Genomic DNA, 24,338 nt, shown 5'->3' with positions numbered 1-24,338 from the left:
CCCGTGGTCGGATGCAGTGGGGGTAACAGCCCCTGGTCCCTGAGGATGCCACAGGCTTGGGCCTGGCCGAGGCTGAAAGGTGTCTGGGAACGCCGACACCAAGGCCGGAGAAGCTTCAGGCTGAGGCCGAGACAGCCCGGACTTGGCTCCCAGTCCCATTTTCTGCCACGAATAGCTTGTGACCTTGGGCCCCTCTCACCTCCCGGAGCCTCATTCCTCCTGCCTCGCAAGTCCCTGACCCCAGCCCCATGGCGCTCATCTCCCCATAAGCTACTATGCACTTGACTGTCTTGCTCCCCTAGAAATGAAGGAACGTGAGGGTCGGGATTTGTGTCTTTTTATTTCCCGCCCTTGCTCCCCAGTGTCTAGAATAGAGCCTGGTGCACGGTGCTCTGGAAAATGTATTGAATGGAGACCGAATAGTGAGCACGGCGTCAGGATCACGCTAGGCCTAGTGCCATGGCATGACTATTACTATTATATGGGTCGTCCTGGGTTTCAGTGAGCTGGCTGCAGGCAGAAGGCGGGGAGCCCGGGGAACAGACTCTAGGGCTCCCCCGCTCGCCTGGGGGCCTGGTCTTCAGATTTCTCTGGGACAGAGGGCCGGTGGTGAGGCTCATGCGGTCAGTTCTGGGGTCGGGCTCCAGCTGATCTCACCGTATCAGCATCACTCAGGCGAGGGGTTCCCAGAGACCCCGAGACTGTGGCATATGGAGCAGTCCCAGGGAGGGGCCACATCCTGGAACCTGCTGCGGACTCCCCGGGGTGCGCGTGCAAGGACAGAGCACCCTATGCTAGACCACACCCTGGTCTCCTTGTCGCACCCGCGCTTTCCTCCCACCTCGTCCAGAAGGGCTCCCGGGGGTGATGTTCCCAGGACGGCCAAACCTGATTTACGGAATTTTGCCTTATGTGGACGCTTCCCAGCCTGTGCGGGGTCATGGAGCTTGGATGCCGGGCAAGGGGAGTGACAGCGATGCCCACCAGCTCCAGCCCGCCTGGGGTCACCCGAGTCGACGGGCGCCCTGCCCCTCACCCTCCTCCACGCCCGTGACGATGGACGCAAAGTTGTCGTCCAGCAGGATCATGTCGGCGGCCTGCTTGGACACGTCGGAGCCCGAGATGCCCATGGCGATGCCGATGTCAGCCTTCTTGAGCGCGGGGGAGTCGTTCACGCCGTCCCCGGTCACGGCCACCACGGCCCCCTGGGCGAAGCACAGGAGGAGCCAGGTCATCACTGTGTCGCATCGAGACCAGCCCCGGGGTCACTCGGATCCCATCATCCCTTGCTTCTGAAAGCCCTTGTGCCTGGCCCTTCCCTCTCCTGCTCCTCCGGGGACATTACAACTCTCGGGGGGGCCCCCGACTGGTGCCCCTCTCAGGGGCCGGGCAGGCGGCTCTTTGGAGACTCCCCCAGCCCGAGGAGGTCTGCGCTGGCCCGGCCCCGTGCGGCGCCCGCTCACCTGCCTCTGGCAGCCCTCCACGATGATGAGCTTCTGCTGCGGGGACGTCCGCGCGAACACGATCTCCGTGTGGTTCTTGAGGATCTCGTCCAGCTGCTCCGACGTCATGTCCTTCAGATCCGAGCCGTGCACCACGATGGCCTTGGCTTCCCTGAGGGAGACATGTCAGGGGCTGCGGCAGGAGCCCGTGAAGCCCTGGCGCCCCTGTGCAGCCTGCGCCACGGCCTCCGAGTCTGCTTTCCGCCCGGCCCCTTCCTTGTCCGCAGCCACCCGCTGTCCCCGGACGGACGGACGGACGCCCCGCTTCCCACCCGCCTCTCCCCTGCTCTGCGGGGTCCTTCCTCCCGCTTCCTCTGAGAACCCACGGCCAGAGTCACGTGGTCGTTCTCCTACTAAGCTTTACTTTGCAGTGAGTGAACCCCAGCCTCCTCCCGGCTGCAGGGGCCTCCAGGCAGGGGGGTGAGTGGGGTCGGGGTGGGGTGGCCGAGGGTGGAGGGCAAACAGCGGATCCGGGCTCTCCAGGAGCCCCACCTGGGGTTGGTCTGGCTGACAGGGACCTGCAACCGGGCAGCCATGTCCTCTGCGGTCTCGGTGCCTTCGGATATGATGCCCACCCCTTTGGCGATGGCCTTGGCTGTGATGGGGTGGTCCCCGGTCACCATGATCACCTGGGTTGGGAGGGGAGGGAAGGGGCACAGAATCGTCTTTGTCCCCACAACCTAAGGGCCTAACGGATCCCTATTCATTCCCCGGGGCCTAGTTGCAGCTCATCCCCAAGAATGTGCGCTATGGTGGCTGCACCCCCGGGGACTGGGTCAGGACCCCCAGACCATGACACAGGACAGGTCGGGTTCTAGGTTCCCCAGGAACAAATTGGGGCTCCGGGCATGTTCATTACCATATTCAGAATTTCACAGAATGGTTCCAGAAGCTATTCTGCATCTTTAAGCTCAAAAGACAAACACCTACACATAGAACACGTGGCAGCAAAGGGACGTCTGGCAAACACGCACTGGGCCCGGGTGTGCTCGGAGCTCCCCCTGCCTCCCGCTCACTGCGGCCTCCCCTGGGCTGCAGCCCTTTGCAGGTGCCTGGTCCCAGCCCTCCCCGTCCCTGCCTCCCCGACGGTCAGCTGCGAGCGCCGTGCTGTCCTAGCAGTCTGCTCCTTTTGTCTCCTCGCCGCACAGGGATGGCTGGTCTGTCCCCACGGGCCCGTGCTCTGCAACAGGGGCCACTCCAGGGGGTTCGTGAACAGCCACCTGGGACCCGTCAGGCAGGTGCACCGTGGGCCCGGCCCGGTGGCTCGGGGGGCTATCCCGCAGCCTTCCCCACGCCCACGCCAGGCTGGATGCACAGAAAGGCAAAGTCGGTCCCCCGAGAGCGAGTTCCCAGGGCGCGGGCTTGTGGGGCTCCACAGTGGCGCAGGTGCAGCAGGTGCAGCAGGTGCAGCAGGTGCAGCAGGAGCGCAGTCCTGCAGGGGCGGCTTCCTGTCACGGAGACGCGTCTTGGGACTGAAGCAATGTCCTGTCCAACTTGCGGGTGCTGATGGCATCTCCGAAGTTCCCATGGGGTTTTGCGAGTTGCCCCCTTGTTCCCTTGTCCCTTCGGTCCCCGAATCCATCCCGTCCGAGAGCCTGAGTCCGCTGTAGGTGCCCGACTGCAGTTCTTGGAGGGGCCGGGTTCACGGTGAGGCCCAGACACCTTCACGACGCCCAGAGCCTCTGCCAGTGGCAAATAAAATTGGATGCTTCTATTTATTTATTTTTAGCTCTCTTTTTCTCCCCTCAAGGGCCAAGCACATGGTTCTCCCTGGGAAGTACCAGCCCTGCCGTCGTCTCCTTGTAAGAACTTCGCTGCCTGTGACCCCGGGTCCCTCCGACCCCTTTTAGCAGCTCTGCATCAGAGCCATTCTGGAAGTGGCCCTGGAGGGCCCTACCCCAGGTGACAACCCGCCGACTGTCCACGACCTTTGTCCTCCCCGAAGGACGGCGCCCTGCATGTGTCTTACGCTTCCCTACAGTGAAAAGGGGCCGACTCAGAATTTCTCACCACGTCTGTCAAAGTCCTGTGAGCTTAGGGCCCCGAGGAAGTGCGAGATGATAGCGAGAGCTGGAAGTGGGTGCCACCCCAAGGCCTCAGGCTCGCCTCGGGCTGAGATGACGTCCAGGCTGACTCACCCCTCCCACCTCGTTCGGGCCTTCCCTGCCTGCAGGTGCAATCGTAACTCCTTCGGGCTCTAAGGGACCCACAACTCCCCAGACGAGGCGCGTTTCACATCCACAGAGTGATTCCCTATCCAACGGCCACCTCGAAGCTCAGAAATCTCGAATGGGCCCTTCTCCAGCTCTGGCCACGATGCGGGAGCCGGGGAGGTCGGACGTGGGCTACCTACGCAGACGTGCTGTAATGACGCTGCTGCTTGGATAGTATGTGGCACGTAGGGAGCTCACTCGGAATAGTTCCTACGTCCGTTCCTGGGTTGTCACTCTAGTGGCCCATCATTGAACTTGGCACGGCCCAGCTGCCCCCAGACGAACGGCCCGCCGACAGTCAAGGTCTAAGAGAAAGCCCGCGCTGACTGTTCCCATCCCCTTCCCCCTAAATACCTCCAGCGCCGCCCCCCGCCCGGCCTCGAACCTGCTCTCCCCCAAGCCTGGGATCCAGACTATCAGGTATGAGCAGGAAAGGTGTCGGTCCCTGATCTGTGAGGATGTGGGTGAACCCAGCATCTGACCTGGAAGCGAGGTTCGGACCATGTCAGAACTAGAGGAATCCTCACATGAAGCCCCCCAAGAAGTCAAGCCCCACCCCATGCCGGGCCTGGGAGCTTCACTCTCCGACCAACCCATCTTGGTTTCTGCTGGACACGCACCTGCTGGCGTAGCTCTTCACCCTGTCAGGTGCCCTGAGGGCCTGGCTCGCAGCAGCACAGTCTCCCCGCTGTCATCCGGACCAGCCCTGGCGCCCTCCCAGCAGCACACTGGCCTGACCTCTTCTAGCACCTTGCTACTCCGGCCGTGGTCTGCAGACCAGCGGCGACGCGTCACCGGGGAGCTTGCTACAAATGCACAGACTCAGGGTGTCTTGCACCTGCTGAATCAACATTTGCATTCCAGCAGGACCCCTAGATGAGTCCTGTGCACGTCCTCAGAGCTGGTTCTCAAACTTAGGTAAGTTTGCCTACTGAAATCTCTGAGACTTAAAGTTTAAAGAGTGTAGATGCCTGCACCCCCACCCTGGAGCTTCCAAGTTAATAGGCTTGGGGGCGTGGCCTAGGCATCAGATTTTCCTTAGGTTTGCTTGTTTAAGTAATCTGTGCACCCAGCGTGGGGCGTGAACTCACAGTCCCAAGGTCAAGGGTCCCCCGTGCTCCACCGACTGAGCCAGCCGGGCGCCCTGCAGGCATCAGATTTTTAAAGCTCCCTACACGACGGGGCTCTAACTACAGAAGAAACTTAGGATTTCCTATTAGGTTCTCCCTGAAGACTAAAAATCATCAGCTCAAGGAAACAAATCAATTCAATTCAACCAAGGTTATGGAGAAGCTACTCTACGCAAGGCTGTCCGCCGCTGCTCCAAGGTGCGACAGGCCATGGGCTCCTGGGACGGTCGGGGGTTTACCTTGATCCCCGCACTACGACACTTGCCCACAGCGTCAGGCACGGCAGCCCGGGGAGGGTCAATCATCGATATGAGCCCCACAAAACAAAGGTTCTCCATGGGAAAATTGATTTCATCCGTATTAAACCGGAATCCCTTGGAGAAAGTGCTAGGCAGGTTCAAGAAGCAGAAACCTGGGGAGAGACAGAGGGACCAGTTGTCACTCAGGGGCCTGCGTCCCAGCCCTGCTCACCCCAACATCTCCGACATCTCAGCCCGCAAATGAGCATTTGGATGTCATTCTTTCCAGGTTACGTCCGCAGCCCCTCACCTAGCACGCGCTCCCCGAGACCTCCCAGCTCCAGGTAGGCATTCTGGAAGTTCTTCTTCATCTCGTCATCCATGGGGTACTCCTTTCCCTTCAGGAGGTACGTGGAGCAAAACTCTAAGATCCTCTCAGGGGCGCCCTTCATCATCAGGACGTGGGCCTGGGAGCCGTCCTCCTGCAGGTGGATGGACATCTGGGGAGGAGAGAGGAGGAGTCCTCGCAGCAGCAGCAGCAGGAGGAGGGAACAAGCGAGGGTCGGGGTAGGAAAGCAGGGGAAAGGTTTTTTTTTTATGATTTTATTTATTTATTCATGAAAGACACACACACACACACACACACACAGAGGCAGAGACACAGGCAGAGGGAGAAGCAGGCTCCACGCAGGGAACCCGATGTGGAACTCGATCCCGGGTCCCTGGGGTCACGCCCTGGGCCAAAGGTAGACGCCCAACCGCTGAGCCACCCGGGGGTCCCAGGGGAAAGGTTTTTGAGGGTAAAACAATAAACAACCTGTTTCCTAACCCCCTGCACTTGCTTTGTCCCATGACCCCAACACAGCCCCCTCCCTCCAGTCAGATCTGACTCAGGCTCAAGCCCTCCCCTCCTCCCGTCCAGGGATCCCAGCTCCCCCCGTGTGCGTTATTTGCACCCACATCTCTGCTTTCCCTTGAGGCACAAGCAGGGCTTGGCTTTCTCTGCTTCCTCTCTGCCTGGAAAGCAGAAGCGTGAGCCGGGCAGAGGCAGCCGAGTGGACAGGGAAGGGGACGGGGGTCCACAGGCCTGTGTCCCGGGGCCAGCGGGAGTGCTCCGTGACCTCAGGCCAACCCGCGTTAACCTCTGAAAACCTCAGCTCCTCTGATACGGTGCAAAAGAGCCTGTGGTGCTGACTTCACTGGGTTTTTGTGAGACACGACACAGTCAAAAATCCGCCCCAAACCTCACTACAAATTCAGCCTGCCGTGACCCTTACCAGTAACACCAACAGTCAGTTAACACCTATGCTGTGTGTCCTTTGTCTCCCAGGCTGTATGCTTGCAGGAACGTGAGCCAGGGAAAGGAAAACGTGAAGAGAATCACAGGGGAGAGAAAATCCTCGGACAGGACCGAGCTGCGTTTACCGAGAAACGTCGGCGTTTCAAGTGGATCCACGCAGTTCACGTCCTGCTGTTTGAGGGTCAGATCATTGTTAAAAAAGTGCCTGGACAACCATGAAGCAGAGTCCAGGAGTAGGTTAGTCGTGGTTATCCGTTTGCAACTCTCCCGACGGTGCGGGAAGTCCCAGGGGCTAGTGGTTGCGTGGGGCCGGGGTCGGGGTCGGGGTCAGGGTCGGGGTCGGGGTGGGCAGGAAGGCCACATTCACGAGTGAACGTGAGGGGACCACAGACCCGGAGGGGAGAGGGTGCTGTGCTCTGTGAGCGGGGACTACGCTGCAGCTCCCCTTCCGCGCCGGGAGGCCCCTCTCCCGTATGTAGCCTGTTCCGGCCCAGAACCTGCGCCTCGAGGGGAGCAGGTGCAGAGGCGACCACACCGCCCAGGGGACCAGCAAGGTGCGGCGGGGGTAGCCTGTGCGTAAAATGCTCTTAAGACCGTCCCACTGGAGACTTTCAAGTGTTTCCTGTGACTTTCAGCTACATTCAAAACACGCTTGAGCCGGTAAGAGGGAGAACCGCGACTTGTTTCAACAGAAAGCTCTGCGAGGTTTTTTAAAAAGCTTGATCTCCCGAGTGCTTACTGCAGATGATGGGGGGGGGGGACAGCAGGGCCTACACATGCGGGGTAACTTGGTCACGAAAAACTCACATCTTGTTAGAAATTATGGATAAAAGGTGAGAGAAAGCCGGAAATACCAGAACAGAGGACCCTCCTTTCATTTCAACCTGAGAGCAAGGAAGAGGTGGGGGGGGGGCGGCCTCGCAGAGCCCGGGGCTCCTGCTGTCCCCGGAGTCCCCCGTGGGGCCGAGCACACGCGGGGCGGGTGCCGCAGAGGAAGACCGTGCCCTCCACACGTGCTGCCCGGTAGCTCAGGAGATCCACTAACTAACCTAGTCCTCTGGGGGAAAGTGGCTATTTTTTTTTTTTTTGGAAAGTGGCTCTTTTGTTGGACACCCCAACAAACGGCAGAGATTACGTTTTGCTTTTATTTCAAATCACGTGGAGAAAGAAATATCTACCTCTTTGCAGGCACCGGCTTTGATCCGGGCCCGCCGCGCACAGAATTCTTGTCTGGGCTGTGAGGCCACCGAACGTCGGGAGAAAAGTAGACATAAGTTTGCAGTTCGGGCTCGGGAGACTTATCTTATTACACCGGCTGGGAGCCGGCGGAGACAGGAGGACTCTGGAGCTGTTCCTTTAACCCTTACTGGCTCCGTGTGCAGTGTGAGGACACAGGCAAGTGGGTTTTTTTTTTTTGCAAGTGGGTTTTAAAAACTCAAAACCCCGTATGTAGCTTTTGTTATGTTATTGCTATTTTTTTTAAGCTATGATTTCCTTTCCCTCGTGAGGAAAATCGGGGCGGGGGGGACCTACTGTCTTAGCAACTTTCACCTATGACGCCAGGTGCGTTAGCCCGTCCGCAGGCCCTGCTGCCCCTCTGTGTTGTTCGCCCATTAGTACCTGCACTGCCAAAGCGAGCACGGTTATGTGTTTTTTAAGACAGGAAAACAAAACTGACTTTTTTTTTGGGGGGGCGGTCTCCTTTCTCCTGTCTCGACCGCACCTGAGCGTCTGGCCCCTGTGGTAGCGCATTGAGAATTCCGCTCCTCTGAGCAAACCATGACTGTCCCGTAGGAGCCCGACCTTCCTGGAGGCTGGAGCCCCCGCCCCATCACCTACCTGCTGGCAGCTGCTAGGATCACAGCTGGAGTGAAGTGAGGCGCCAACGGGCGGGGCCTTGCAAACCCAGCCTCACCTGGGCGGCCAACCTCGCAGGAGCCCCCGTGGCTGTCACGGAGCAGCCCTTGCTACCCACGCGACACCCCCGCGCGCCCTCTCTGCTCCACTTAGGCCCGAACGCCACTGCCTCCCTTTACCTGCCAGACACTTTCCCTTGAGCTGAGCCTTCCCCCCACACCTGCCCCCCGCCGTGGGGTGCTGGTTACCCACGGTCTCTATTCTGTTGTGCTGAGGGGACAGTGAAGGTGAAGGCGAAGGCAAAGCTCCCGTTTCCCCAAATGCTGAGCCCCCCCGTCTCCCGCCACCATCCCACCCCCGTGGGTTCTGTACCTGGTACTTGTTGGTGGAATTAAAGGGAATCTCTGCCACCTTGGGGTTCTGCTCTCTCATCTCCTCGACAGAACTGTACGACTGCTCGATGAACTTGAGGAGGGCGGACTCGGAAGCATCCCCTGTTGTTGCCCGCTGCCGGGATGGGGTTGGCGAGGGGAGCCCCAGGTGAGCCCGAGAGGTGCGGTCCAGGACAGGGCACAATGGGGAGGTCCTGGCGGTGATCGCTGAGCGCCAGGATAGGGATCTCTGGGAAGAGGGCGGGGTTGCCCTAGACACCCCGGGGTCCCCCCCAGGACTGATACCTTGGCAATGGGAAGGGTCTCCTGGTTAGGCTTAAAGTCAGCTCGGTTGCAGAGGGCAGCGATTCGGGCCAGGATGAACCAGGTAGTGGAGCCCTTGGCAAACGTCTTCCCTGGGGAGGAAGAAGAGACTCGTGAGTGAGGGCGGGTGGTGGGGGGGGTTTAGAGCAGGGACTTGCCTGCACCTGCCCTGTCCCCCCACTCCCTGCAGCCAGGGCCCAGCCGTCCCGTCAGTCCCTCAGCCCCGCACCAGCCATCCCCGCCGTGAGGCCCGCCGGGGCCGCTGCTCACCGGTCTGCTCTTCGCTGGTGTCGGCCTCGTATATGGTCTTGTCGAACCACATGTGGGCGACGGTCATGCGGTTCTGGGTGAGGGTGCCCGTCTTGTCGGAGCAGATGGTGGACGTGGAGCCCAGCGTCTCCACTGCCTCCAGGTTCTTCACCAGGCAGTTCTTGCGCGCCATGCGCTTGGCCGTCAGGGTCAGACACACCTAAGGCCGTGAAGACGCTGAGAATTACCGGAGATGGCCAGGGCAGCTGCTCCCACCACTTGGCGTTCTGGAAATCCGATGGTTTCTCTTGCTATTGACATTTTTTGGGTGTTTCCCTTTTGCTCCCACCTCGTCTTTAGCAATTCCATCTGTGGCCATGGCAAAGGAAGTCGGGGAGGGATCATGTTTGTGCTTTACGACCGAGCTTCGGAAAAAGAGTGTCTTCCTTTACCAGGGACCATAGAGGATGACCTTCTCCCCCGGAATGTTCTGCTCCCCTGGACCCTTTTCGTCTCTTCTGTTCAGCAGCCCTGTTCCAGTCAAGTTCAAGCACCCTTCTCAAGTCCAGCCTTCCCGGGGACCAGGTCAGTAGCTAACCTTCCACTGTGGCGTAACGGGACTTGTACCAATGGAAAGAAAAAAAAAAAAAAAAAAAGAAGAAGAAAAAGGGGGAGAATCTTGAAATTGAGAAAGAATATTGCAACATTGGAAAGGACTTGAGAAATTGTTTAAACCGGGAAATTTTTGTTGACGTTCATTATGTGGACCAGGAGTTCAATGAAAGTCAGCTGGGTGGCGGGGTTGTTTTAAAAACTAATATGTTCTTAGGTGAGGATTATATTTTTTTTTCAAGATTTTATTTATTTATTCATTAGAGACACAGAGAGAGAGAGAGAGAGAGGCAGAGACACAGGCAGAGGGAGAAGCAGGCTCCATGCAGGGAGCATGATGTGGGACTTGATCCTGGGACGTCAGGATCAGGCCCTGGGCTGAAGGCAGCGCTAAACTGAGCCCCCGGGGCTGCCCAGGCGAGGGTTATATGAATATAGAAGCCTGATCACGGGGTTATGATTTATTTACATATTAGCACCAGTCCTGAGGTTTTTGTGCTAACCAACCACACCCTGAGTATCATTCTTGTTTCTATTTTAAGAAGAATATTGATAAACTAGAGCATATCCTAACATAGGTGACCAATAAACCAGGGATGACCATGTTATGTGAAAAACTGGGGGAAAAAGATGATTTCACCTCCCACCAGAGAGTGTGAGGGTCACACAAAAGCATAGTTTGTAGGAGAGAGAGAAATGACTTGTTTTGTGTTTCTTCAGATGGGAAAACCAGGACCAAACAGGAAATCATATTTCTGCTCAACACAATGAGATCCAGCTAGAGCAACCCAGCGGTGACATGAGCGGAGACCAAAGGGGCAGACTTCCCAGGACTAGAAATAATCATCTCCTCCCATGGTGTGTGCACGAGATATTCAGCATTGGTCGAAAGGTTGGATTTTTATGGGCCTTGAAGTCCTTCCCAACAAGATGCTATAATTCTGAGTTAATCTGGAGATGTTCAGTGATTTGGCCAAGTTTCCCGGCCGGTGCAGCCAGGACCGGAACTCATTGCCGGCCACGAAGAATCTAACGCTTCCTGCATCGCTACCCACGGGGAAGAAAGAGAAGGCACCAGAACACATGGGGGGAGGAAGCCGGGAGGGTTTGGGAGCTGAGGCACACACGTCACGGGTCCTCTGCACTGGGTTCAACAGCCAGAGAGAGACTAAGGGTCTCACCCCCTGGGGCGGGTGTCTGCCCAGAGGCCGCCCTCCCCCTTGGCCACTCACGGTGACGGTGGCCAGCAGCCCCTCGGGCACGTTGGCCACGATGATGCCGATGAGGAAGATGACAGCCTCCAGCCAGCCGTAGCCCAGGATGAGCGAGAGCACGAAGAAGGAGACCCCCAGGAAGCCGGCCACCCCCGTGATCAGCTGGATGAAGTGCTCGATCTCAGCCGCGATGGGGGTCTTGCCGACCACCAGGCCGGACGTCAGGGTGGCGATGCGGCCCATCACCGTGGAGTCTCCCGTGGCGATCACGATGCCCCGGGCTGTTCCTGCGGAGCAACGGGGAGGTCTGAGGCGGGGCGCTGCCGGCCTGGGCGCCCACGAGGAGAACCCTCTGTGCTCAACAGCAAGGTGGACACTCGAGGAGGCCCTCCGGGAGGCTCTTGTATTCTATGCTCCGCGTGTTCAGGTTTTTTTTTTTTTTTTAAGATTTTATTTATTTATTCATGAGAGAGAGAGAGAGAGGCGGAGACACAGGCAGAGGGAGAAGCAGGCTCCATGCAGGGAGCCCGACGCGGGACTCGATCCCGGGTCTCTAGCATCACGCCCTGGGCCCAAGGCAGGCGCTGAACCTCCGAGCCACCCGGGCTGCCCTCGCGTGTTTACTTTATACAAGTAAAGTTCTCGCCCGAAACACCTCTGCGGAGAGTTCACAGTTGTCCAATGTCGTGGACTCGTCGCCTTGCCTGTCGAGAAGCTCGACGGCCTGTATGTGTCCTTCTCGGCCCTCAGCAGCCGGAGTTTCTAGAGCCCCAGGAATAGGGGCGCCCTTCTAGAGTCCTCCCTTCCAGCATCTGCTCATCCCCCAAACCAGTGGTCCGCAGCTGGTGGCAGTCCGTCCCCGGGAGACACAGGGCAACATCTGGAGGGCTGGCGGTTGTCACACCTGGGGCGGGAGGGGCGGGTAGAGCTGGGGGTGCAGCTGCGCCTCCCCTGCGAGTGGCAGAGTGCCCCGTCACCCCTACCACCGAGAGTTACCCCGCGGATGGGTGGTGGCGAAGCCGAGCCTCTCCCCGCTCGGCGCTGGAGCCAGCCTGACCCCTGCCGGGGAGCAGAGGCCATAACACGGGCTCGGGGCCTGCGCGGCCTGGGGGGGGGCGACCTCTGCGCCTTGGAGGCCGCTCACTCACTCACTCACTCACTCACGGGGCTTGAGGTGACGGCCGAGGGCCCAGACTAGGTTCTTGGCTCAAAACAGGTTTCCCGCTTCGCTGTGATGGGGCAGTTGCTACCCTTCCAAGTCACGGTCAGAATCACCCTGTTCTAGAAGTAGCACTTAGTTTAGAATCCGGGGACTCCGGCCGCAAGTTCAACTTTCCACCGGGGCAGCGTGTGCCCAGGGCGAGCTCCTTACACCGACTCCGGCTTCCTCAGCTTGGCACGAGGGGTGCGCGCCCGTCAAGGAGCCCAGAACCGAATCGGGCACCCAGTAGGTGCGCGACTGTCGGTGTCTTCCTTTTCTTCGTTTAGAGGAGTTCAGGGTCTTAAGGAGGGATGATTCAGAGTCACACGTGGGGCTCAGTGGGGGCGGCTCTACCCCGACAGCTCCCACAGACACTGTGGTGCGGGAGGCCGCTCATCTCTGGGGCAGCCTCCAGCTGAGTGCGCCTGAGAGCAGGGTCCCACCTGGATGGCCACGGGAGGCCGGTGTTCCAGGGAAGAGTGGCTCGGGCACGAGGCCCTTCGCACACGCGCTCCACGCTGGCTGTCCCCGGAAGGGCCGAGGCCTTCGCCGGGTCTTGTCGAGGACGCTACACTTGCTGAGAGGTGCCGAGAGCGTTTGGTGTTTGGGGCAGGCATGGAATCTGGGGCTCCCTGTAACTATTTTGTGTCACAGTTTGGTCTAGTTCTTCATTTTTACTGTGAAAAATGGATTAACCCATGTGCGGAGAGGCAGGATCTAGTATCTAGACGTAGGATGGGTTGATGTCAACCTGGGGAAGTTAAGCCCAAGGGCAAGGCTCTCATACCCCCGGCTGGACAGACTCCTCTGTTGTCCTGCACATCTAGAGGGAGACAGCTCAGGCCCCATGGAGATGCACGAGAACCCAAAGACAGATGTCTGTACCCACTGCCCTATCAGGGCCACGAAAGTAGGGAGCAGAGGGTCTGGAATAAAGGTTAAGGTATGCTCCTCATTTGCAAAGCGCATGGACATTCCTCCCTTTAAGAGTCAAGAGCTCCTGCAACCTCTCTCCATCCTCTGGGCCACATGTTGAGTCCCTCTGGTCTCCCATTAAGGCCGCCTCTATCCCCGCCAGACCCTTGTTTCTCGGATGGGATGCCACTGCCCACTCTCCCCCTTCTCTGAAGCATATATGTTGGTGATAAAAAACCTACTTGGGAAGGACAAATGTGAGCAAAACTTTTCCCTAAAAGTTAATAATAGGAATCTAGTGCTTGGGGCAGCCCCAGTGGCCCAGCAGTTTAGCGCTGCCTTCAGCCCAGGGTGTGATCCTGGAGACCCAGGATCGAGTCCCACATTGGGCTCCTTGCATGGAGCCTGCCTCTCCCTCTGCCTGTGTCTCTGCCTCTCTCTGTGTCTCTCATGAATAGATAAAATCTTAAAAAAAAAAAAAAAAAAAGAATCTAGTGCTTTCAAGGGAAGCTTGATAACCTGCATCTCTCTGCCCAAAAAAAATTTTTTTTTAAGTTTCACTTGATCTTAGCCAAAAGGCCGAGAAGCGATTTTTTTTAAAGTTTCAATATATATATTTTATTTTCTGGATGGATTCTTCTTCAGCTTTATTGTTATTCTCGTCTTTTAAAATATTTGTCAAACACTTTCATGACCGGAGAGGTCGTTGGCAAGCTTTATTCCAGGGAAGGGTCTGTGGAAAGAGCACGAGCTTTGGGAGACAGACCCGCACTCAAGGATTCCTTGAGTCTCCTCTTTGCTATTGACTTGTGCCCTTGGGTACCGCATTTAATTCCTTTGAGCTCTTCACATGTGAAGTAGAGATAATGCCTGCTGTGTTGTGTCGTGAGGGCCAGAGACATCTGTAAGCACTCGGCCCATACGGGGCGTTCAATTAAAAAAATAGCTGTTTCTTAGATACCCGAACATTTGTTCTTAAGCATGAATAATGGCTTTCACGTATGTTCCAGAGAGTCTTGCTGGCCTCCTCAAGGGGGAAGGTTGACATGAGACTGAGTCCGTTGCAACCACCTTTCAGAATTGCCTCCCTGTTCAGGTGTCTTAGGTTCCAGGAGCAAAGCCAAAGTGTGAGTGGCACCTCGGGAAACTCAACTTTCCAATGCCAATACCTCCCTGGAATAGTGAGAAGCTGGGGCTCATTCAGGAGAAGGTTGACCTAGTGGGGCTGAATAATTTTCTGCCCTTCTGGGCTGTTTTCAACTTCTAGAGAGCACAGTCCGTTCACCGGCTGGAATGATACGCGGTGACGATCACAGGGCACTTCCAACGTGTGAGGCTTTGTGCTGGGTGTTGTATACGCATTGTCTCATTGAATCCACATAAAAATCTACGGGATAGCGACCCTTGGTATCATCGTGGTGCAAATGTGGAAATGGTGGCTTTGACCTTTCACCAAAGGTCATACAGCTCGTGAGTGCTGGAGGACCTGGGCTGGTCACCAGCTGTTACCTACCCAACTACCTTGAGAAGATAGGGCGTTCTTGAAATCTTTATTTCAATCTCTGCTTTTGCAACGAGGCATTTATGGTGTGATGCTCACCTTCCACACAGTTGGTGGAGAAGAAACAGATGTTGCGGGTCTCCAGAGGGTTCTCGTGGGTGAAGTCAGGGGAGCGGGTCTGGGGCTCTGACTCTCCAGTCAAGGATGAGTTGTCCACCTGGATGGGAGGGAGGATGGGTCGTCAAGTGAGCATGGGAGGAAAGATTCCTTTATGACGGTGACACGTCTTCGTCTGCCACCACCATCATCATTATTGGCACGCGGGGAGAAACAAATTTACACACAAGCACCTGTTGTCTCCAACCTCGAATTTGCACTCGTCACTTCTGGAGGTTCTGGATAATAAGAGCGTGCTTTCCTTAACCGAGTCCGGCTCACTACCTGAGGCCACCTAAGACCGTGCTTGGCCCCCTCCCGGGGCTCCCCTCACTCCCTCACCTTACATCCCTGCGTGGAGATGAGCCGGAGGTCCGCCGGGATTCGGTCTCCCCCCTTCACCTCCACGAGGTCTCCTACCACCACGTCCTCTACATTGATCTGCATCTTCTCTCCAGCTCGAATCACCAGAGCTTGCTGTGGGATGATGGTGCGGGGTCATTGCCGAAGTTTTCTGCGTCCCCCATACCCGCTCCTGGCCTGTAAGCTCCTGTGCCTCATCGCCTTCCTTCTGACTCCCTTCTCGATGCCGTCCCTCGGCACACCACCCTGGAGGGGCTCTGTGGCAGACTCTGAATGCTGACCATCCTGTCCCTTGCAGCGCGACTGCAACGGTCCTCTCCTAAGAGATGGAGTCTGCCTCCGCATCCCCACACCGAGGCTTGGCTGTACGCCGTGCTCCAGCTCATCAGACACTAGAAGCATGATGTAGAGCTTAAAAAAAGCTTAAAAAGTACTTGCAGGTGGGGGCTTGCCCTGCTGTCCCCGGGAACCCCCCTGCCTCCGGATCGAGCAAGCCTGAGCCAGCCTCCCGGAGGAAGAGAGGTCAGAAGGAGAAAGGCCCCGGCTGTCACAGCCGGCTCGGCCATCCCCAGACACGGGGGTGAGGTCATCTGCGCCCGTGCAGCATCCCTCAGCTCACCCCAGATCAGAACAGCCCTGCCACAGACGTGGGGCAAACGCTGATTCCTGTTCCGAGCCACGTTTGGGGTGGCTTGTTAGGCAGCAAAAGCTAATTAAAGGTCTCCAAACTCCGACTTCATTTTACCAAAGCATCGTTCCCTGACTGAACCCAGGAAAAGATCCTGGGCTGTGACACCAGAACATGACAACGCTGTCGGGAAATTCTGGCGCCCGTTCCTCTCCCAGTTTCCAGCTCTGTGCCTAGAAACCTCTTTCTGCTGTCATCTTACTTCCAGATGCTTAAACATCACTTCTTATTAGAAAACCATCTAAACTCTCAGAAAAGTGGCAAGCATAAAAATTGTGTCGTGAATACCTATATAACCTTTATCCAGATTCACCTGTTGACATCTTACCCCATGAGCTCTGTCATTTGGTCACTGTACAGGGTGCGAACACGTCTGTGCTGGCACCATCGGAGGGTAAGTTTCCTACATCGCGAACTTCTCTCCTGCGTACTTTAGTGTGGACATCCCGAGAATCAGTATGGGTTGTTGGTTTTTTTTTTTTTAAGATTAATATTTATTTATTCATGAGAGACACACAGAGAGAGGCAGAGACCCAGGCAGAGGGAGAAGCAGGCTCCCTGCGGGGAGCCCGATGCGGGACTCGATCCTAGGACCCCGGGGTCACGCCCTGAGCTGAAGGCAGGTGCTCACCCGCTGAGCCACCCGGGCACCTGAATCAGTGTGTTAAACACCCGCAACGCGGTTGTGGATTTCACTAGATTTCCTTTGACACCAGACCGTCATCGACCGTCTGTCTTCCAGTTTTGTCAGGGCCCAGTATGTCCTTTGCCACACTATTTTCTCCTTCAGCACAGGATTTGCTCTCAGCCAGGTGTCTAGATACTAGTTGTTGTGTCCCTTTAGCCTCCTGTGGTCTGGAACATTCTCATAGCTGCACTTTGTCTTTTTTTTTTTTTTTTTTAGAGAGAAAGAGCATGCACAAGGTGAGGGCAGATGTGCAGAGGGAGGGAGGGGGAATGGCAAACAGACTCCCCCCCCAAGCTTGGAGCCCAAGGCAGGGCTCAATCTCACAACCCTGAGATCACGACCTGAGAGCCAAAATCAAGAGTTAGATGCTCAACCGACCGAGCCACCCAGGCGCCCCTGTGCTTTGTCTTCAAGGTCACTGACATTTGAAGAATCCAGCTTCTCCAACCTCCTTTGTACCTCCCACCTTTCAATAGAATGTTCTCATTTGGGACTCCAGATTATGCTCGCCACATTGAGATCATGCGTTGCAGACTACGCTACTTCATGGTGATGCTGCGTCTTTCTCAGGTACTTTTAAGGCCTGAGAGTAAAACACGAGTGACCCTCATCCTCATCACCAGCCTCACTCAGCTCACGTACTGTTGGGTATAATTTTCCAGGGACTTTAAAATTCGTGTGTTTGGCCACATTCTACACCTCCCTCACTCCATCCTCCCACCCCAGTCCTACCTGAGGCACCATGTTCCTGAAAGACTCCATGATCTTGGAGCTCTTGGCCTCCTGGTAGTAGGAGAAGCAGCCGGTGATCATGACCACAATAGCCAGGACCATGCCCAGGTACAGCTGGGGGCGGGGAAACAGAGGGCTCGTCAGGAGGTCTTCGTCATCTTCTTCATCCTCAGAAAATGAGCTTGCAAGGGTAACAGCCGGGGTTAAGGAAGAGTCCGAGGCGGGGTGCCTCACTCCGGAACCCTGAGCTTCCGTGAGGGCCAGCAAGGTCCAGCAAACACCCGGGAAGATGGTTTGTGGGCTGGGGGATGCGGAGGGGAGGGGGCCTGGCCAGGGAGGGGGACCGGAGAGGATGCGGGGATGAACCGTCTGGGGAAGAGGAGGGGCTGCGAGTGCTCTGCCGGGCGTGGGACGATCGTGAAGCAGAGCACGTGTCTGGGGGAAAGCATCCGGCTTGGGGAGCTGGGCCCGTGGCCGCTAGACCACAGGCCGGGGAAGCAGGGGGCTGAGGGGTCCCTCAGCGGCCGGGGGCGCCAGGGATTCGGGCGGGGACCTCGGGGGAGCGCGTGGCGGGCGCAGGCCGCAGCCCAGCACACTCACGTTGTCCTTGGTCGAGTCCTCCTTGTAGTGCACCTGGATGCCGTAGGCCAGGAAGCAGAGGATGGCCCCGATCCACAGCAGGATGGAGAAGCCCCCGAACAGCTGGCGACAGAACTTGACCCACTCCGGGGTTGTGGGGGGCGGGGTGAGGGCGTTGGGCCCATTTTTTTTCAAGATTTCCTGCGCCCTTTCGGGGCTAAGGCCCTGCGTGGAGAGGAACCAGGGACGGATAGAGAGCCCCGAGCGGAGGAGCAGCACGAGTGAAGCTCAGGGGTGCCGCAGCCCCAGGCGCTGGAGACCAACCGACCCCCTGAAGGTCACCTGCGCATTCTTTCTCGAGAAGTGGGGCCTTAAACTGGCAGGACAGGGGGGTTCCCCTCGTTTAGCACACGCTTGCGCGGGCCGGGACTTCGGCTGATGGGCTGACTCACAACCCAACACCTGTCTCGGGCGGGTGCAGCGGCAGGACACGGGGACCAGCCGGTCCCTGCCTTCCCGGGGTGCCAGCCCTCACGCCGATGAGCTAACGTGCAAGCCCAACGCCACGAGGGGGCACGCCAATGACGTCCGGACGTTCACACTTGGGGTCTTTCACTCAGACTCGGGGGAAAATGCCAACCAAACCCATGAATGCAGAGGTCCTCCCCGTACCCTGGGCCTGCGTCTGTGTGCCCTTCCCTCTACCTGAAAGAGTAGAACCCACCAGAAGGTCCTTTCTTTTCTTTTCTTTTTTATTTCTTAAGATTTTATTTATTTCATGAGAGACACACAGAGAGGCAGAGACCCAGGCAGAGGGAGAAGCAGGCTCCATGCAGGGAGCCCGACGTGGGACTCGATCCCGGGACCTTGGGGTCACACCCTGAGGTGAAGGCAGATGCTCAGCCACTGAGCCCCCAGGGATCCCCCCAGAGGGCTCTAGAACAAGCTCTCCTTAGTCCCCACCGGCCCCTCCCCAGCTCCCCCTGAAAGACACACAGTTTGAATGAAAACATTCAAGGCTCCTACGCGCCTCCCTGGTTACCAGATGGAGCCCTTCAGTGAAGAGATTCTAGAACTAAGAGCTTGTACTCTAAGTTTTTATTTGGGGTCCTCGTGTCAGTGGCCACAGTAGCAGCAGCACTAGTGGTGATAGGCAAAGTATTAGTTCACTGTGAAAGTGGTGGTTCTCAAAGTGTGGTCTGGGCACTCACGGGGCCCCGAGCCCCCCTCGGCGAGTCGGCGAGGTCAGACGATTCTCACAAGGGGGCTAAATCATGGTTCGTCTTTTCCCACCCTTGCTCTCGGGCATGTGGTGGAAGTTTCCAGAGGCTACGTGACGCGTAGCATCGCGACGGATTTAATACTGAAAATATATGGGAATCCAGCTGTCTTCTATTAAAAAGCTAGACATTAAAGAGGTTTGCAAAAACGTAAAAACGCTGCTAGATTTTTATTTGGGAAAACAGTTATTTGTCATGAAAATATTATTTTTACTCATATACGGTGGATCTACCCTCATTTCGAAATGAATCAGGGAGTGCTTTTTAATTTTCTCAGTGGTTGTGTTGAATAGGATCATCGTGGGTAGACGTACCTCACATAAACCAAAGCTCCTTAGGGTCTTGATACTTCGTGGGAGCAGAGAGGGGGTCCCGAGGACCCTGGCTGGAGAGCTGCCCTGCCCCTTCTCCTTTCTCTCACGTCACCCTGAGCTCTTGGGGGCGTTGCTGGGCGACGTCCCTGGGTGCAGGGCGGGTAACAGCATCGCCCGGCAAGTTGGGGCCCTGAGTGGGACCGGTGGGACGGAGACCCTCCACCCCCCGAGGGGCCTCCTTCGCTCACCATCATCAGGTCCACGGAGTACTTGGTGCTCAGCTCTTCCAGGGTTAATTTGTGATCGTCCTGAGGGGACAGTGGAGTCGTTGGGGGACAGGCGGTGACCCGGGTCATTTCCGGGGGGGGGGAAGCACCTGGGGAAGAGGGACAGGCCTGGCCTGGGAGCTGGTCCCAGCGGGGAGGGCCGGCCCGGGCTGAGGAGGGCAGCGGGGGGTTCTTACCAGGACCACTTCCTTCTTCAGCTCCTCCATATCAGTCTTCTTTTTTTTCCTCTTCATTTTTCTTCTCTTCCCCATTTTAGGCCCCCTTTTAAGTCTTGGGCTTGGGTTCAGCTCCCGAGGGGTCACGGTCCCCTTCTTCCCCCCACGCCCCATGGTCCTCCCTGGAGATCGAAGACCCAGCTCAGCTGCGGGGAAGGAGGCCCAGAGCGCGGAGGAGATGGTGGCAGCGCCCAGAGGGAAGTGGGGGGCCGGGTAGCCCGGGGGGATCGGGTGGGGGAGCAGAGGCTGGAGGGGGGCTCCCGGGAGGGCGAGGCCGAGCAGGGCCGGGGACAGGGTGGGGGCAGCCCTGTCTCGGGGAGCAGGTGCAGATGCCGAGTGCCAGCGGTGGCTCAGGGGAGGAGGCCCCGGCCCAGGCCCTGCGGGCGCCGTGGCAACCCCCAGCTCTGTGGTCACAAAGGCCTCAGGACAGTTCTGGCCCAGAGCCCCTGGCTGGGCTTGCGGGGGGCAGGGGCGGCTTCCGCCACAGGGTCCGAGCCTCGGCGTGAGGGCCCCACGGGCCGGGGCTCGCAGGGCCCCTTGGCAGCTGACGGGCGACGCGGGCCCTGCGTGGGGGCGAGCTCTTCCTGCGGCCTGCGGCCACCACCCTCCTCCTCCACCTTTTAGTTTCAGGAGGTCGGAGCAGAATCGGTCGGACCTTGGGCTGAGACTCAGTCCTGGGATCGCATCCTGGCTCCTGGGCTTACCAGCTGTGTGGCCCTGGGCGAGCGACGGAACCTCTCTGTGCCTCTCCTGCCCCGTCTGCGAGGGGGGTACCGCCTACCTAAGGCGGCAAGAGTGCGGATTTAAGTGGAGCTGCTCTGCGTAAAGCACAATGTCTGGCGCATGTAGTACGTGCTCAGGAAATAGCCTGAATCAACTATTATTACTTTTATTCGTGGCTTCATGTGTAGCTCGCCTTAGAATAAAACCCGGCTTTTCTGCGTGACGGCGCTGCATTTCCTCCTTTTAAGACAACATATTTTTCTCTCCTGTTCTCCTTCTTTGACAGCTCGGAAAGTGCTTTGATAATGTTAATTGTATTTGTGTTTTATGTGTAAATACCTCCTTCCAGAAAGCATCTCCGAAGCAGCTGTATATTTCTGTCATTTGTAGATTTTTCTCCGTTACGCACGCCACAGACATCCTCCCCGGCTGTTGTCTGGTATCTGTTTCACTGCAGTCTAGTCTGGCACGCTTTTTACAAATACGAGCCAAAAAATATGACTACATCAGAAAACCTCGCCTTGGTTGCTGACGCAGTGCTCCTTCAACTGTTCAGAAGTAGAGATTTTTTCCCTCCCTGCTGGGACAGTGATGAGCTGTTTCTCCACTAGACTGGCCTGGGTTTTTCTTCTCTTTTAAAAATGGACAAAAAAGGGCAGCCCGGGTGGCTCAGCGGTTTAGTGCCGGCTTTGGCCCAGGGCGTGATCCTGGGGACCCGGGATCGAGTCCCACGTCGGGGTCCCTGCATGGAGCCTGCTTCTCCCTCTGCCTGGGTCTCTGCCTCTCTCTCTCTCTCTCTCTCATGAAAAAATAAAATAAATAATAAAATAAAAATGGACAAAATAAAAACGATGAGTCCCACTTGGACTCCCTCCAAACCAGATTCGCCGCCGGTGGTGTTACTGCTGGGGCGATGTGTGCACATCCTTCCAGTCTCTCTTCTGCTCACACAGTCTCGAAGGAGATAGAGGCTTGGCGGGTAAGGAATCGTCCAGCCCCCTTTTGGCCGTCGACCCGTGCCAGAGGCCAGGGCTGCGATGGTTCCAGATTCTTCCCTGACCCTGCTCTACTCGGCCTCTCCCCCAACCGATGGATCTACCGGATGATTCCCTTTGCCTTTTACTCATTGGAGACATTGCCGCGTCCTACGTGGTTCCCGTTCGGTCCTTTGCTTCGTTTCCTGGGAAGCTGACTTCTGCGGCTGGATCACAGGCTCCTCTCGTCTAGATTTTTAGGAGGTTCTCTGGATCGCTCTTGGAAAGGGCTCTTCCGAGCTCTGTCCCGGCAACCAGGGCGAGCGTGTCATCGTGCCGGATGACTTTGCTCTTGTTTCTGTCACTGTAACTGGTGCAATGCGGTACCCTAGAGCTTTCGTTTGCATTTCTCAGTTGTCTAGGTGAGCATGTTTTTCCCTTATGGGCTTTCTGGATTTCATTTTCCTTTTTGTGGATCGTTCCTTATACTTTTCCCAGTTTCCCACTGCCCTCTTATTCTTAGGGATTTGTTAGGGCCCCTTGTCATACGGGTCACAAACCTTCTCTGTGCCCCCACCTCCCCGCCCCGGTCTTTGTGGGTCATGCAGATCGTAAAGCCCTAAAGAGCAAGGATCAATTGAAAGTTACCATCACCAGGCTCACCTGTGCATCATCTACATGAGCGCAGCCCTCGGCCCAGCTTTGCCCATGGGAGGTCCCCCTCGCCCCCAAAACAACTAGAATCAATGAAATTATTTTTGGAAACCTTATTCTGCTCTGCAGATCTTAGCTCAAAGGTCTACTTCTTCAGAGAGGCCTTCTGATTGTCGAAGCCAATACAGCCGCCCTCCCCTGCCCGGCACCCTCACCCCTCCCCTCACCCTTAATCTCCCATCCCCACCCCTCCCCCGTCTGCACCCCTCACCACCTCCACCCCCCCCCCCCCCCCCCCCGCACCTAACAGCCCTCAATCCATCCCGTGGCCTTCGCTGTGCTCTGCACCCTCTGAAATCATCCCGCCCACTTATCTGCCGGTCGACTTGCTACCAGTCTGTTTCTCCGTGACCATGACCGTGACCGTGGGGACCTCTCCCGGCTTATTCACGGCTGTATACCCAGTTCCCAGAATAGCACAGAGCGGCTGGTCCACAAATGGTTCCTAAAAATATGTTGGATGAATGATGAACTTTCAGGTTTTATCTCAATGTTCAAGGTTTTGCTGATTGTCCCTTTGGTCCGCTACGGTTTAAAATCTGCCAGAGCCAACATGCTAGCCCAACGGCTGCCTCCCATGGCTCTCATAATCACCTAGAAGAAGCTCTGATAGTCTTGCCCGAGCCCGCTTGCAGTGAGGTCGTGTTTTATGAAAACACGGTGAAGATTCTGATATTGGAACGAGTCTTCAGAGCAACTTCTGTTTCTCTTTCCTACATTCTGTCTCCCAGACAGCAGCCGGGACTCGCAATCCCCCAATTCCTGTTTGTCTTTATTACTCTCCTTGGTTGTGCTTTTAAAGTTTCTTTAGTAAGTGCCATATGTCACGCACGCGGAATCTTGACTGTAATTGACTTTGGCTCTGTCGTAAATGGAGGCTGTTTGTACCGTATCTTCTATCTCACTAATTTTAGGGCTCTGTGTGATTTTGAAAGAACCGATATCTCCTGCCCCGTGACTTTGAACTCATTGCTTCCAGGTGTTTGTTGTTGCTGCTGTTACTTCGTTTGGGAGGACTACCGCGGATCTTTGACTTATTTAACAGCATCTCCTTTACCACACACACACATGCACAAAAGTTTTTATTTCTTCTGGTTTGTCTCTCTATTTAGACTATTTAAATATAAACTCCTAATTCGGGATTTCAAATGTTGCTAGAGCTTTTGTTGTAGTTGCTATGATAGTTCTCCAGACTTACTGCATCCCCCTCCTCTTCTCTGAGCACGATCGCTCTTCCTCGATGCTTTTCCCTTCTTTTCTTTTTTAGGTTTATGTATTTATTTGACACAGAGAGAGCACGAGCAGCGGTAGCAGCAGGCAGAGGGAGAGGGAGAAGCGGGCTCCACAGGGAGCCGGAAGCCGGGCTGGATCCCAGGACCCCCCACCCCCCACCATCTTGACCTGAGCCAAAGGCAGCTGCTTAAGGGACTGAGCCACCGAGGCGCCCCCTAGATGCTGGATTTTAATCCACAATAGACGTTGAATTTTACTGATCACTTTCTCAACATTTTTGTGAAATGACTATTTAATCATTTTTCCTAGTGGATGTTGGTGGTTGGTTTTCCATATAATACACTGTACTTACATTCTGCGATTTGTTGGTCGTCATTATAGATACGTTTCATTAAATTCTATAAAAACTGTATTTGTCTTATAAAATAGGCTGGGTGATACAGTTTCTTTTCTTTTTCCTTTTTTATAAAGATTTTATTTATTTATTCATGAGAGACACACACACACAGAGAGAGAGAGAGAGAGAGGCAGAGACACAGGCAGAGGGAGAAACAGGTTCCATGCAGGAGCCCGATGCAGGACTCGATCCCAGGGCCCTGGGGTCATGCCATGAGCTGAAGGCAGATGCTCAACTGCTGAGCCGCCCAGGAGCCCCACAATTTTTTTTCTATACCCTAGCACAGTTGAAATAATATAAGGATGTCTTTAAGCAACTTAGGGGAAAAATTTATCCACGGAATTCACTGGAGCTGAGGATGTTTTTG

The 24,338-nt window shown here is 56.3% G+C and overlaps 1 protein-coding gene across 6 annotated transcripts in view; it reads right to left on the bottom strand.

Annotated features, from left to right (window-relative positions):
• The window catches only part of LOC144307278 (sodium/potassium-transporting ATPase subunit alpha-4), a 28,681-nt gene extending 8,378 nt beyond the window's left edge, over positions 1-20,303 (bottom strand). For 3 of the 6 annotated variants that reach the window (XM_077886901.1, XM_077886903.1, XM_077886902.1), the window contains exons 1-15: positions 19,892-20,303; positions 19,677-19,736; positions 17,856-18,059; positions 17,256-17,369; positions 15,127-15,261; positions 14,728-14,845; positions 11,030-11,298; positions 9,207-9,405; positions 8,919-9,028; positions 8,614-8,748; positions 5,395-5,584; positions 5,085-5,257; positions 1,995-2,131; positions 1,464-1,614; positions 1,037-1,205 (exon numbers count right to left, since the gene is read on the bottom strand). In XM_077886901.1, coding sequence (XP_077743027.1) covers positions 1,037-1,205; positions 1,464-1,614; positions 1,995-2,131; positions 5,085-5,257; positions 5,395-5,584; positions 8,614-8,748; positions 8,919-9,028; positions 9,207-9,405; positions 11,030-11,298; positions 14,728-14,845; positions 15,127-15,261; positions 17,256-17,369; positions 17,856-18,059; positions 19,677-19,736; positions 19,892-20,044 — 2,317 coding nt within the window. In that variant the 5' untranslated portion in view covers positions 20,045-20,303. Of the gene's footprint in view, positions 1-1,036; positions 1,206-1,463; positions 1,615-1,994; positions 2,132-5,084; positions 5,258-5,394; positions 5,585-8,613; positions 8,749-8,918; positions 9,029-9,206; positions 9,406-9,534; positions 9,740-11,029; positions 11,299-14,727; positions 14,846-15,126; positions 15,262-17,255; positions 17,370-17,855; positions 18,060-19,676; positions 19,737-19,891 lie in introns of those variants that run through there. The other 3 variants (XM_077886904.1, XM_077886900.1, XM_077886905.1) reach the window with 3 other exon arrangements.
• Between the last annotated feature and the right edge of the window lie 4,035 nt (positions 20,304-24,338).

Source organism: Canis aureus, chromosome 38 (genome assembly GCF_053574225.1).
Source record: "Canis aureus isolate CA01 chromosome 38, VMU_Caureus_v.1.0, whole genome shotgun sequence".
Taxonomy (NCBI): Eukaryota; Metazoa; Chordata; class Mammalia; order Carnivora; family Canidae; genus Canis; species Canis aureus.
The sequence above is the reverse complement of the archived record's forward strand: the minus strand, read 5'-3'. Positions and strand labels throughout refer to the sequence as shown.